Source organism: Desmodus rotundus, chromosome 6 (assembly GCF_022682495.2).
Source record: "Desmodus rotundus isolate HL8 chromosome 6, HLdesRot8A.1, whole genome shotgun sequence".
Taxonomy (NCBI): Eukaryota; Metazoa; Chordata; class Mammalia; order Chiroptera; family Phyllostomidae; genus Desmodus; species Desmodus rotundus.
Genome location: NC_071392.1, coordinates 45,223,360 through 45,236,195, shown reverse-complemented (window position 1 = coordinate 45,236,195; position 12,836 = coordinate 45,223,360). Strand labels below are relative to the sequence as shown.

At 34.9% G+C, this 12,836-nt stretch overlaps 1 protein-coding gene across 1 annotated transcript in view; it reads left to right on the top strand.

Annotated features, from left to right (window-relative positions):
• Positions 1-12,836, top strand: part of RELN (reelin) — a 581,497-nt gene that overhangs the window by 410,679 nt on the left and 157,982 nt on the right. The window contains exons 18-20 of the mRNA XM_024557430.3: positions 2,331-2,564; positions 3,243-3,404; positions 7,877-8,113. Coding sequence (XP_024413198.2) covers positions 2,331-2,564; positions 3,243-3,404; positions 7,877-8,113 — 633 coding nt within the window. The remainder of the gene's footprint in view (positions 1-2,330; positions 2,565-3,242; positions 3,405-7,876; positions 8,114-12,836) is intronic.

Sequence of the window (12,836 nt, the reverse complement as noted above, 5' to 3'; positions counted from 1 at the left end):
CATTCTCTTCTGGCATTATATGTTACGCTGAATAAGCACATCCTTCACCTGCTTCTGAAGTTTTACAGAATATTTTCACAAGTTGGAAATTTAGTTATTTTATTATTACTGATAATATTTTATGTAATATTCATTGGCTTTGTTCACTTGTGGCTGAGCTAAAGGTTTGGCCACCGCATTCTTTTCCAGCAATATGCACCTTCTCTAGTTTGAACAAAATTGCATGGAAAAGAAATTCATATTCAATAACACTTATTTCCTTTAAACAAATCCTCGAGTTTGGGGGCTCTGCAGCTTTGTGTATTTCTCCCCAGTTTCCTCCCCTCATCACTACCATTATTTGCTACCAGGATTCCACCTCTCTTGCTCCCTAACACTTTCTTGCCTGTGTATAATCCTCTGGCCGGGGCATCTAAACTGACAACTCACTATCCTGATAAGCTCCCTGTTAGAGATGTTAGAGATGCTAATGAGGACAGAGAGCTTATAAACCTTTCTTCGCAAGTGTCGGCCATGTATCTTAAGAGGGGGAGAGTTTTTTGTTTGTTAGTTTTTCTGATTGGGAAATATTGCATTTAAGGACCAGTAATTGAACTAGTAGGGGGACATATTTGGAGGCAAGAGAGCTTCAGGTTACTCCGGAAATCACCAGTATTTGCTACCCTTCTGTTCTGCAAAACAAAAGCTACAAAAACAAAAAAACCAAAAGCTTCTTAATATATGAGGGGAAATCCTTATTGTCATCCTATCCCAATTGTGTAAGTTTGGATTAAAAGTACACTTTCAACACCAGTAAATGGGAACTGATTCCAGTGTGAGTCATCTCTAAATGGTCACCAATTTCTCCCATTCGCTAGCTCTGTGAAGACATATTTAAGATACACAAAGACTCATTTGCCCTGAAATACACTCTGGCAATAGACAGTCTTGTGGGAGAGGGGGATGGACACTAATTCCAATTGGTTGCCATATTCAGTTTCCTGATGTAAAAAAAATGTGTCCTCTTTAGCTAATTTTTAAATCCTTTTTGGAAACTATTTGGCTAATTGAAGTCTGACTAAGTCAGTGAGATAACATGTGAAAGAAGCAAACTGTGAGGCTCATTTTACATGCTCTGTGAAATACTGCTTTTATTTCCCACTTCCATCTCTAATGCCAGACAACCCTCAAACTTCACTCTAAAGTAGTTCTTGGCAACTTAGAGTCCAACTTCTTTGATAATCAGATGATTACTATAAGATTTCTCCCTCAGAATATCCCGTACACGTAACATTTGGCATTTGATTTCAGTACATTCACACATTCCTTAAACCCTCTCTGATGCCAGCATAAATCCTAGTTTCAGCACTACTGGTAAAGAATAGCCTTCTGAATTATGAAATTATGATAAAAGGCTTGTTTCAGACTCTAGGAAGTTTTGAATGTTTTGATGAGAACCCCCATGCCACCCCCAAAAATGCCAGTTTAATTTAATTTTGTAGTGAGCAAGATAGTAAATATAGGGAGAGAGAAACAGTACAATAAAATTAAGGAATTTGAAACTAACTCTTGATGAATAAACTTCTTTAAATATAGGAAGGACCTGATAATTCAATTATTGAGTTTTCTGTGGTGAGATTTTTTGACTGACAGAAGACTCAAGGAGTCCTTCATATGTTCTAGTCAGCTAACATGAATACAGTGTGTTCTTACATGGCAGCAGGCAAGTCGTTATGTGGGTTTCTTTTTTTCTTTTTCTTGAGCACTACTAATTGTGGATTCCACTGAGAGGCAACACAGTTCTGTTAAGGACATCTATCTAAGACAAGGGCATAAGCATTTCCTTTAAAATGCCAATCTAAGTTTGCAATAGTTAAGGATAAATTTATTTCTCAAACTTTTTCAAATATTTCAAGTAACTCCAATCACAAATATAGCTTATATTTTTAGTTATCTTATAGAAACATTTTATATTGTTTCTTTTACAAACTTAATGATCATAGTTATGAATAAAATTATATACCTTTTACAATGATTTTAAGTTGGAAATGTACATGAACATAGATCTATTTGCAGGTAAATCACTGGCATTGGTTGAAGGTGAGTAGTGAATTACTGTTTTAATCATAAGCTTTTTGCAGCAGACGTATGCAAAGATTGTGTTCTTCTAGAATATTCACAATTAGTTCTCCCTTACCAAGTTTTCAGATTCAGAATTCTCCAAAGATTAATGAGTCTTGTTTACCATTCAATCAGATCCTAACCTCTGGACTTCCTCCTCCCCAGAGTAGATTCAGGAAACTCTGAAAGGACTATCAGTTTAAGATTTAATTTCATGGGATGTCTTTCAGGTGTGACCCTGGATTTTCCGGCCCAGCTTGTGAGATGGCATCCCAGACATTCCCAATGTTTATTTCTGAAAGCTTTGGCAGTTCCAGGCTCTCCTCTTACCATAACTTTTACTCTATCCGTGGTGCTGAAGTCAGCTTTGGCTGTGGTGTGTTGGCCAGTGGTAAGGCCCTGGTTTTCAACAAAGATGGGAGGCGTCAGCTAATTACATCTTTCCTTGACAGCTCACAATCCAGGTGAGTGAAGGCAAGGTGGAATACATACTGAAATCAGATAATAATGATTGAATTTAGATCTATTAATTTTCTTTTTTCTTTTCTTTTTTTTTCATGATATATACATATTCCCATTTTTAACCAGGATGAGAGGGAGCTTATAGTTTATAGAGTGTTAATGTGTCCTAATTTTTAATAAATTAAAAAGCTCCCTGATGACTTTAAGATACTAATGACTGACTAGAGTTTTAAAAATATGAAATGTTAGCATCAAAACTGTGTTCTCAAGCCAAGGGCTAATTAATTATTTATGTAGTTTTATTTATTTGACAGCTTGCAGAGGCTGATTAGATTTACCCTACATCTTCCCTACTCCCAGCACCTAATAAATAATGCAGTAAAGGAATGATTGGCATTTTAAGTGTACATACGTAAGTCATAGTATACAAATATGTGTAAATATATAGTTATATTTGTATGGATGCATCTGTATGTTAAAGAGGTGCATTGACCACATCTTCTACACGTATTCATACACCTCACAGTGAAATTATTTACATTTTATAAAAGAGGGATTGGTGGAGATCTACAGCTTTTGGGTAGTTCATTTAAACTTGTTTGAATTTCTTTAAAAAACAAAATTAACAGTATGATTTAAAATGTTTATGCACACACTAATTATAGACAATTCATGTCTAGGTTTCTCCAGTTCACATTGAGGCTGGGAAGCAAGTCTGTTCTGAGCACGTGCAGAGCCCCTGACCAGCCTGGAGAAGGAGTTTTATTGCATTATTCTTATGATAATGGCATAACTTGGAAACTCTTGGAGCACTATTCATATCTCAACTATCATGAGCCCAGGTATGTTGGAAATCATTTGGAAAATGGTTAGAATGGTATCTCTTTCCTGGGGAAATTCAAATGGTGTAAGATTCCAGATATTTTTCCATTGAAAGTTGGTGAAGACAAAGATTGATGTGTCTTGCAATGAAAAATTAGCAAGCCATATTATTCTAATCCATTTGCTTTATTGACTTATGATAATTTGAAGAAGTTTAGTTTCATATTTTGAAATGTGCATGTAAGGAAATACTTTTTAAAGATTTTATTTATTTATTTTTAGAGAGAGGAGTGTGGACGGAGAGAGAGAGGGAAAGAAACATCAATCAATTGCGTCTCATGCACCCCCAACTTGGGGACCTGGCCCACAACCCAGGCATGTGCCCTGACTGGGAATCATCCAGTGACCTTTCAGTTCACAGGCTGGCGCTCAATACACTGAGCCACACCAGCCAGGGCAGGAAATATTTTGATGCCTAGGAAAGATAAAAATACTTATTACTATTTTTCTTATCTAACTATAGTGCAAACTCTTAGATGTGATTTTAATATAATAGTAAATTATAACTGCTATTACTGAATATTTTAGCAGTATAGTATTATAATATGTTATAATAAGTTATATGAGATAGTAACTTATAAAATCTGATAATTAATAAAGTTTTCATGAAATAATTAAGTAATGAATACAAAGAAATTTTTCTAGCATATATAGAGTCCCTGGCAAAGGTGGAGTGTGAGGATATATTTCAAGTCCTTTATTCAGGCCCCTTCTATTTTTCTTTAGCTTACTTATTTCATAATCTATAGTCACAGTCATGAGATTTAAGTTTCACTTAAAGCAGGGCTACCCTTCAATGTCGGCAGAGTAGTAATCACAAACAATGGTATAATTTCAGAAGTATCCAAAGCATCCTTACCCCTTTTAGAACATTATTGATCTGCTCACTGAAAATCCTTTAAAATATCAAGAAAAGAGGAGACTGGAAAAGTGAAAATACCATTGGAGGAGTTAACATTGTGGCTAACATTCCCAGTCTGATGTAAAGAACTAACGCTACTTGCCTTCCTGGAAGTACCTGTTGATCATGGGGACATGTGAAGACTGAGGGCTTTGGGTGCTGAGGTTTGCGTTGGCACCATGGCAGACAGGCAGGGGCACTGCTGATAGACTTGACACAGCTTAGCATTTTTCCTGACGCTGTCCCTGGATTTAAGTATTTACAAATTGATGAGAACTGTCATTTTCACAGAAAATAATGTAACAGATTATAGTTAACAACTATTATGAGTTATAAACACTATACTTTATCAGATTTTAAGAACACACCAGATGTATGGAGTATTTTTCCTTAAAGGTAAATGTAAGGCTAAACTCAACTTTCTCACTCAATAGAGACATATGAATCCTAAAGAAATGTTTCATAGGCTCTCGATAATGAACATTAAAAGAAAATGAAAGAAAAATAAAGGTGATAATAATAATGATGAAAACATGAAGAAAATATCCCCATCCTAAGTTAACTGGGTCTAAGACACAATTTCTTCTAACAAGGATGGATAGCTCCAAAATTCAGTAATCAGTCTATCTCATGATACTTAATTAATTTTTGTTGATATGAAAAATAATTACACATTTAACGTGGTATTAGAAAGGTGTGTTTAATCTTGCCTGCCATTTGACAATAACATTTTTCTTCTAAGCAGGATCAAAGTGGCTTTTCAGCTTTAGGTATGTGCATAGCTTGAAAGATTAAGATCAGAGTGCAGATTTTTTTCTTTAAAGAAGTGGGAATAACACTTTCATTTTCTATATATGTACCTCTGCCCCTGATAATCTTCTGCCCTCCCTATCTCTTACAGATATTAATAAAAAGTGATTGACAAAAGTGGGATTTGATATATTCTACATACTAAATTATATTTTATATGATAAATAATATAAACCATGTAAATTCTTTATAGGAGAGCTAAATATATCTTGATGCCTTTAGCCATTTGCTGTATTTTCTTCAGCATAAAGTTCTGCCTGTAATTGCTATGAATTCCATATTGTTCCTTTCTGTCACGGTTGTTTAAAAATGAACTGTGATCCATAAATTAGATATGCTAATTGGCTAGCCATTATTTTCTTCTAGCCAGTTTCTAATAATTTGCTTGCCTATGATTCAATCAGTAAATAAAAGAACTCTATGTGCTTCTTATTTATAAAGTTTGAAGTCTGTGAATATATTTAAGTTAATCTTTTAATTCAAACTGATTAAAATGTCATGAAGTAATTGGTATTTCTATTAATATAAAACTTTGTATCACTGATGAGACTAAAATTATTCTAGATTTTTCTTAATTATAGGGGATTTTTATTTTCTAAAATTATTATGAAGCCTAATTATGTTTTATTTTTGTTTTGATTATTGTGTTTGATAACAAGAAGTATATGAGTTTAGTACCTACCTTAAAAAGGAAGGTTGATACAGACAGTTGACCTAAGACCCTGGGTTCTCGTCTAGGGATTTTCTTAGCATTGGTTCCCTAGCTATTCTAACCAGCCACTGTAATATGCATAGAGTGGTGAAAGAAAACTGCCACTCCGCCTCAAGACATGGAGTGAAGGTCAGGAGCACAGGCTTGACAGCCATGCTGCTAAAGTCTAGATCCTGGCACTGTCACTGAAAAGCTGCCTTCATATTTTTAAAATCTCTAAAAGGGGGCACTCATAATAGTAGTTCATTCATGCAGCAAGAATTTGTTATTTGTTAAGTTATTGTGTGCCAGGTACTGTTCTAGGTGCTAAGACAGAATAGTGAGAAACTGAAAAAAGTCTCTGGCTTTGCCATAAGGATATTATCCCAGTTTCACAGATGAAGATGCTGAAGCACACAGATGTTAAGTACCTTCCTTGCAGCTGCAAAGTTATTAACCATTAGGTGTCAGAGCAGGGACTCTACCCAAGAGTCTGGTTACAGACCCACAGTCTTAATATCTCTGCCAGGGAAAATATTGGTATTTTCAATTACTGTTGTCATATGTATGTATGCACTTTATTTTCCTATAAAGTCACCCAAGAAATTCTACTTTTCAATTATTTTTAAAAATTATATTTTAACCAGACAAAATAGTTACTGCTCTTATCAATATAAAGGAAAATTATAATTTTTAATAATGATAAATTAAATTATTAAATGAATGTATATTTCCATTGTTGAGCCAATTTAAGTATAGTTTGTTTTATTCTATATGTTTGATGTTAATATTAATAATATGCTCATTTAATATTTAATAAACAAGTTAATATTTAGAAAAATTAAGGTGAAAATTATTAAAATACTTAAATAAATTTTACTCTTTTAACAAATTCACATTGGTAAACAATTCAGCAGACATGAAAAGTATTTAAAAACCATAAACATATTATAGCTATGTTCTCAAGCTAAAAATTGAGAACTGTTTTTTAATTTATATTTTTCTATTTGAATATTGATATCTTTATTATTTATAAAGTATGTTTTCTCATATTGCAAAAAGTTCTATTAGTTTCTTACTAGTAGTTTGTATAATCAATGGTAATAGTCATGTTATTATATCCATATTTTCATGTACAAATTATTTAAAGAGAAAATAAATATTTTAATAACTTTCAGTGTATAAAAATTATATTTCCAAATATGATTTAACATTTCTTTACACAATAACTAAAGATAATATAATGCAAATATTAAAATTAATGTAATTTCTTAGTAAATCATCCTTAGACATTACACTTTTAAAATAATTTATTTCTAAACTATCCAACTAGTCACCTGTCTTGAGAGTTTTTCCTTGCTCACTAGAAAAAGATTCAGCCCCTTCAGTGTGCATTTACTGCAAACACCTCTCCTGGTCTTTAATTGCATACTGATGGAGACAAATGTTGCATTTGTTATTTGCTTCACATCTAACCTTGTGTATGGGTGTGAGCAGCATGCTACTGTGATTTATGGAGCTTTCAAGCAGATGTCATTGCAGTGACAATTAATGTATGGTTTCTGCTGCTGTGTACAATAATTGCTCTGGGGAATTAGATATTATTCTTAATTTTCTTCCCCATTTGTCAGATAAAGGTTTGTTGTCATAGTTGCATGACACAGCAAGTGACCTTGCACACTATGCTAAACTCATGGGAATAAGGAAGGGCCACGATTCCAACTAGCCCCAAACTCTAATTTGTGTAACAAGCTGCCAAAGATCCTTTACCAGACCGACACAAATCCTACCACTTTGAGAACTGTATTTTACTGAGTTAGCTTTTCTGAGAGCAGATGAGGGAAAGCAAAGTCACATTTTTAGATGTGTTTGGAAGACTTTGTTGGAGTCAAACAGGAAATTGGAAATCTCAGAAGAATGTAATAGTGGGAGAACTACTTTTTTAAGTACTATAGAGCAGAAGAAAACCCTGCTGTAACTGTATTTTAAGATGTCAAAGTAATCTGAATTTCTATTTTTTTCTCCTTTAGAATAATCTCCGTAGAATTACCAGATGACGCAAGACAGTTTGGGATTCAGTTCAGGTGGTGGCAACCATACCATTCTTCCCAGGGAGAAGATGTATGGGCCATTGATGAGATCATCATGACATCCATCCTTTTCAACAGCATTAGCCTTGACTTTACCAATCTTGTGGAGGTCACTCAGTCTCTGGGATTCTACCTTGGAAATGTACAGCCTTACTGTGGCCATGACTGGACCCTGTGGTAAGGATTTTATCTTCCTTGTTGTTGTTACAGTTTGCACTGAGGATTAGAACACAAGTAGGATCTTCCAGTGCATTGAGCACTTAGTCACTTGTTGACAAATATTTACTGCACATGAACCATTTGAAAAGTTGTTATTATGTCTACAAGTATGGTATCTTGGGAAGGAAGACTAAAAAAAATACTGATAGATTTAAATAAATACAAAATTTCACCATATTTTTAATCTAATTTTTATTTACTACCATTACATATAAAAACTCTACCCAAAAAGTATTAATAACTAAAGTGAATAACATATGCTCCCTTCAGGGAGACCCTCCATGGTCATAGTGAAATGTGGAATCACTAATGCTATTTTAGTGAAATAATAACTAGTGCTCTTTTCTAATAATTAATTCTGTTTTGATGCTGTTTTACATAAAGTCCACGAAGTTCTTCCATCCCTAACTTGTTGATGAGGATCTCCTTTTTAATCCATTGTTCAGCAGTTTTGGATCAGTGACTCAGCTAGCTAATGTCAGTGGGGTTGCAAGATTTTGGGATATCCCCATCGAGATACTTTCCATTCTGAGATATTTTCCCCACTGTGGCCATATGCAAACTTAATTATACATTGAACAAACTTACTTGTATAATACATTAAGCAGTAAATAAATAATTTAATACTATGATTAGTACTTCAAGAACAGCATTGGGATGCCACAATAGTGATTGAGTCGGGGGTTGGCCACTTTAAGTAGAGAGGAAGAAGCTATCTTCAGATAGTTCAAATAGTGGATATGATACATTCCACTGATTGGAAAGTGAAAGAACAAGGAAGTCCCAGCCACATGAAGATCTGAAGGGACAGCAATCCAACAATAGGAAACTTTGTGGTCAAAAACTCCCCAAAACAAGAGTGGTCATGGCATGTTCAAGGGCCAGGAAGGACACCAGTTGTGATGGAGCCCAGGTAGCAAATGTCAGGAAGAGAAGCCAAGAGATGTGCAGAGGCCAGATCATGTAGGGCCCTCTAGGCTCAGCAATCCTGGATTAAAACTCAAGTCTGCATAAATTTAAAACCCATAGCCTTCACCACTGTGCATACTGCCCCCATCTCTGGATTTCTTTAGGACTTTGAATATGATTGAGGAATAATTTTCTAAGAGACTTTTATTTTCTATTGAGTCATGGTCAAACCAATTTAATTTCTCCAGATGAATCTTGCCAAAAGCTATTCTTGTCTCCAGAGAGCATATCATAAGTGACCCATCAGTGATCTTATCATAATTAGAGGTAAATTTTACACACCATTGCACAGAAAATTACCTTTGATGGGAATTGTGCACGACAGTCACATCTCACACACAGCAGGCTAAAAGTCTAGCATCAGGATGACAGCTAATGGAATGGAAGTAAAGCTGATCACTTTTGCTACAAGCACTGTCAAACTAGCTACAATGAAATTTCTATATAACAAAGTATGTTTTCTCTACTTGATAGCCTCAGATGCTTCTTTTCATGGATATTCTCTCTTAGTCCTGGAGCCTTCAAAGAAAATAAAGGGGTGAATCAAAGAATATACAAAGATATAAACCAAAATAAGATTTTTTTTGGAATTTTGTGATTGAAATTTTGAGCTGACCTGGATTAATAGTAATCAAATTGGTCATATACCATAAACCGTATCCCTTCAAATTATGTAGTTGTTTTTTTCAGCACTTTTAATACAACAAAGAATCATGTCATGAATGGAAGTCCTGTGTCATGTTTATTTTCAAAAACAGTTAACATCTGCTTGAATAAACTCCAAAGTTGCTGAGCATTTTAATTTAACACTTGGGCTGAATGCATGGTAACAGCAATTTAATTTCTGCGCTTTGATAAAAAACCCTTTCCTTTCACATAGTCTGATGAATATTCTTAACCCACCACCGCTTTAATTGGTGGAGATACACTTACTTTGTGAAAGTACAATCACAATAATTACAGAAAACTATCTGAAAATATAAATAACTGTACAACCCCCATGGGTACCTTGAGCAGCACAATAGGAGTTTTATTAACAACCACATGTGAGCAATCAGATTTGACTTTCTGATCTTCTCTGAAATGAAAAGGAATTGTCCTGGTTATGAAACAACAGAGAGAGCACTCTGGCAGTGGTAATGAGACTAGAGAAAGACACTAACTGCTTTAATAAGGACATGGGCATTGCACCCAATGGGCATTGTCAGCTCAGCAGATATAGGAAAGTAGAGGTATAAGAGGAGCACAGCTGCAAAGTGGGTGGCCCAAGTCAGAGGAAGTGGACAAATGACTATGTGTTCAGGATATTCAAAAAGTATATGTCCATATTTCATGGGGCATCTATAAGCATGGACAGGGAAAAATAATTTGTATATTTTATGAGAAGCAAGAGTCACCCAGGCAAAATAAAAATCTTAAATGCTGTTTATTTCATAATATAAATTAAATACAGTTCGCTTGCAATAAGAGATAGAAAATAGTACTGTGACTCTATTAACAAATAAAGAAAACCAATAATTTAGTGTTATATAATAGTTATATAATAACACAGCAGAACTAAATAATGAGTGGAAAAGTGTTTGAAGATAGACAGGAGGGTCTATGACCTAGGCACTACTAGGTTATAAGAACCGTGGGGAGTCAATAATATGTAGTAATGGATAACACAAAAAGATTTCTGGTTGCTCTGGAGAAAACCTTCAGAGCTCATGCTTGCATAGACCTAACATGCACCAGTGGGAACTTGCAGGCCCACAGGAAGATCTAATACACATTTAGCAAGCAACAGGCCAAACATTTTTTCATGACGGTCTACCTTACCTTCTGCTACTTTTTGGTTAATTTTTAAAATAGGAATGTGTGTTTGAAGGCGTTAAGAGTCAAGAGTCTTTACAACATGCAAATCTTTATTGCTCTGCACTATTCTTATGAAACTAGTCAAGGAATTTGCCTGATAATAATATAAGGGATATGTCATTGGTAAACAGGTTGGGTTAGTGACCAGCTGAAATTTTAAACAATCCTGATCCCTTAGGTTCCAGAAAAACAAATTCCTGACTATCTCTTTATAAGATGAACCTACCTGTAGAAAAAAAATATCCAAGTAAATTTAAGATTTTTCATCTATAACTTACATAGAAATTTTGTTGTTTTAAATAATTTATAAGTAAACCTAGACTATTCTTGGGATTTTATTTTTACAAGGACTCTTAAAAAAACAGTAAGTCAACTTAAATTGTGCTGCTATAGGATGTCAGTTGGGGTGAGCTGGCTCCCAAAAGCCATTTCAGCTACTGTTTCTCAATAGGTGATCATTCTAGGAAGCTTAGCAGATGAGTAATGTACCTATATTGAGTGACAAACTGAAAAGTCACTTACTATTATTTTCAACAACTATTAAAAGAGTATTTTCATTGTGTAAATGTACCATATGCAGCAGAAAGAAAAAAAAGAGCTCTTACCCTTCGCAACAGCATGGATGGAACTGGAGAGCATTATGCTAAGTGAAATAAGCCAGGCAGTGAAAGACAAATACCATATGATCTCACCTATAAGTGGAACCTAATCAAAAAAACAAGCAAGCAAGCAAAATATAACCAGAGACATTGAAATAAAGAACAAACTGACAGTAACCAGAGGGGAAATAGGAGGGGATAAATGGGGGGCTGGGAGGAAAGGTCATCAAGGAACATTTATAAAGGACACATGGACAAAGCTAAAGGGGAATAGGATTGAGGGTGGGAGGTGGGGATGGCGGGGGTGGGTGGGAGTGGTGGGGGGAAAATGGAGACAATTGTACTTGAACAACAGCAAAAAAAGAGAGATAAATAATTTTTTTAAAGTTTTTTCAGTATCCAGTCCTTTATAAAATTGGAAATACAATGGAATAACCCCAAATAGGTTGATAAATGACTTTCTAAAATAGAGCCTATTTATTAGGCTTTTTCATCATGAGGATTTTATCACCTGAAATTCTTTATTCATTTATAAACTAATTTATATATCAAACTGTTTATTAATTTCACTATAGGTACTATTTGTGCTGGAGGTGTAGCAGTTGGTGTTAGATGAAGATAGAAAAGTCTTTTGTGGAGGTTACATTCTAGCAGGGAATAACAACAGTAAACAAGTAAGGAAATTCATAATAATATTTCAGGCTTTGGTAAGTGCTGTGAAGATAAGGGAATGGAGTGTTGGGTGGCAGAAGTCGAGTGAGACTATTTTTGGTAAGATGGTCAGGGAAGCCCTCCTGGGAGGCATAAGTGTAAAGACCAGAATGGTGATAGCCAACCAGGTAAAAGTGTGCAAGGGAAGTATTGCGGGCAGAGAGAACAGCAAGAACAAAGACCCTGAGGTAAGCAATGAACATTGTTATGTTAGGGCCTTATAGAGCAACATAAAGATTTTGGATCTTATTCTAAGTGCTATGAGACCCCAGTGGATAATTTGGAACAAAGGAGTGATGTGATCACACATATTTTAAGAGTAATTTTAGCTGCTATGTAGAGAACAGATGGTAGAAGGTAATGGGAGATGCAGTAGAAAGAGCTCAGCTCAGAGGCTAGTGGTGCCACCTGCATGTGCTTGTAATGGTGCTAGGAATAGGATGATGGCAGTGGAGAAATAGGCTACTTAAAGATATATATTGGTGGACAAAGTCTTAGGTCTTCCAAATGAATGGATAAAAATGGCTATGTTCTAAGATGAATAG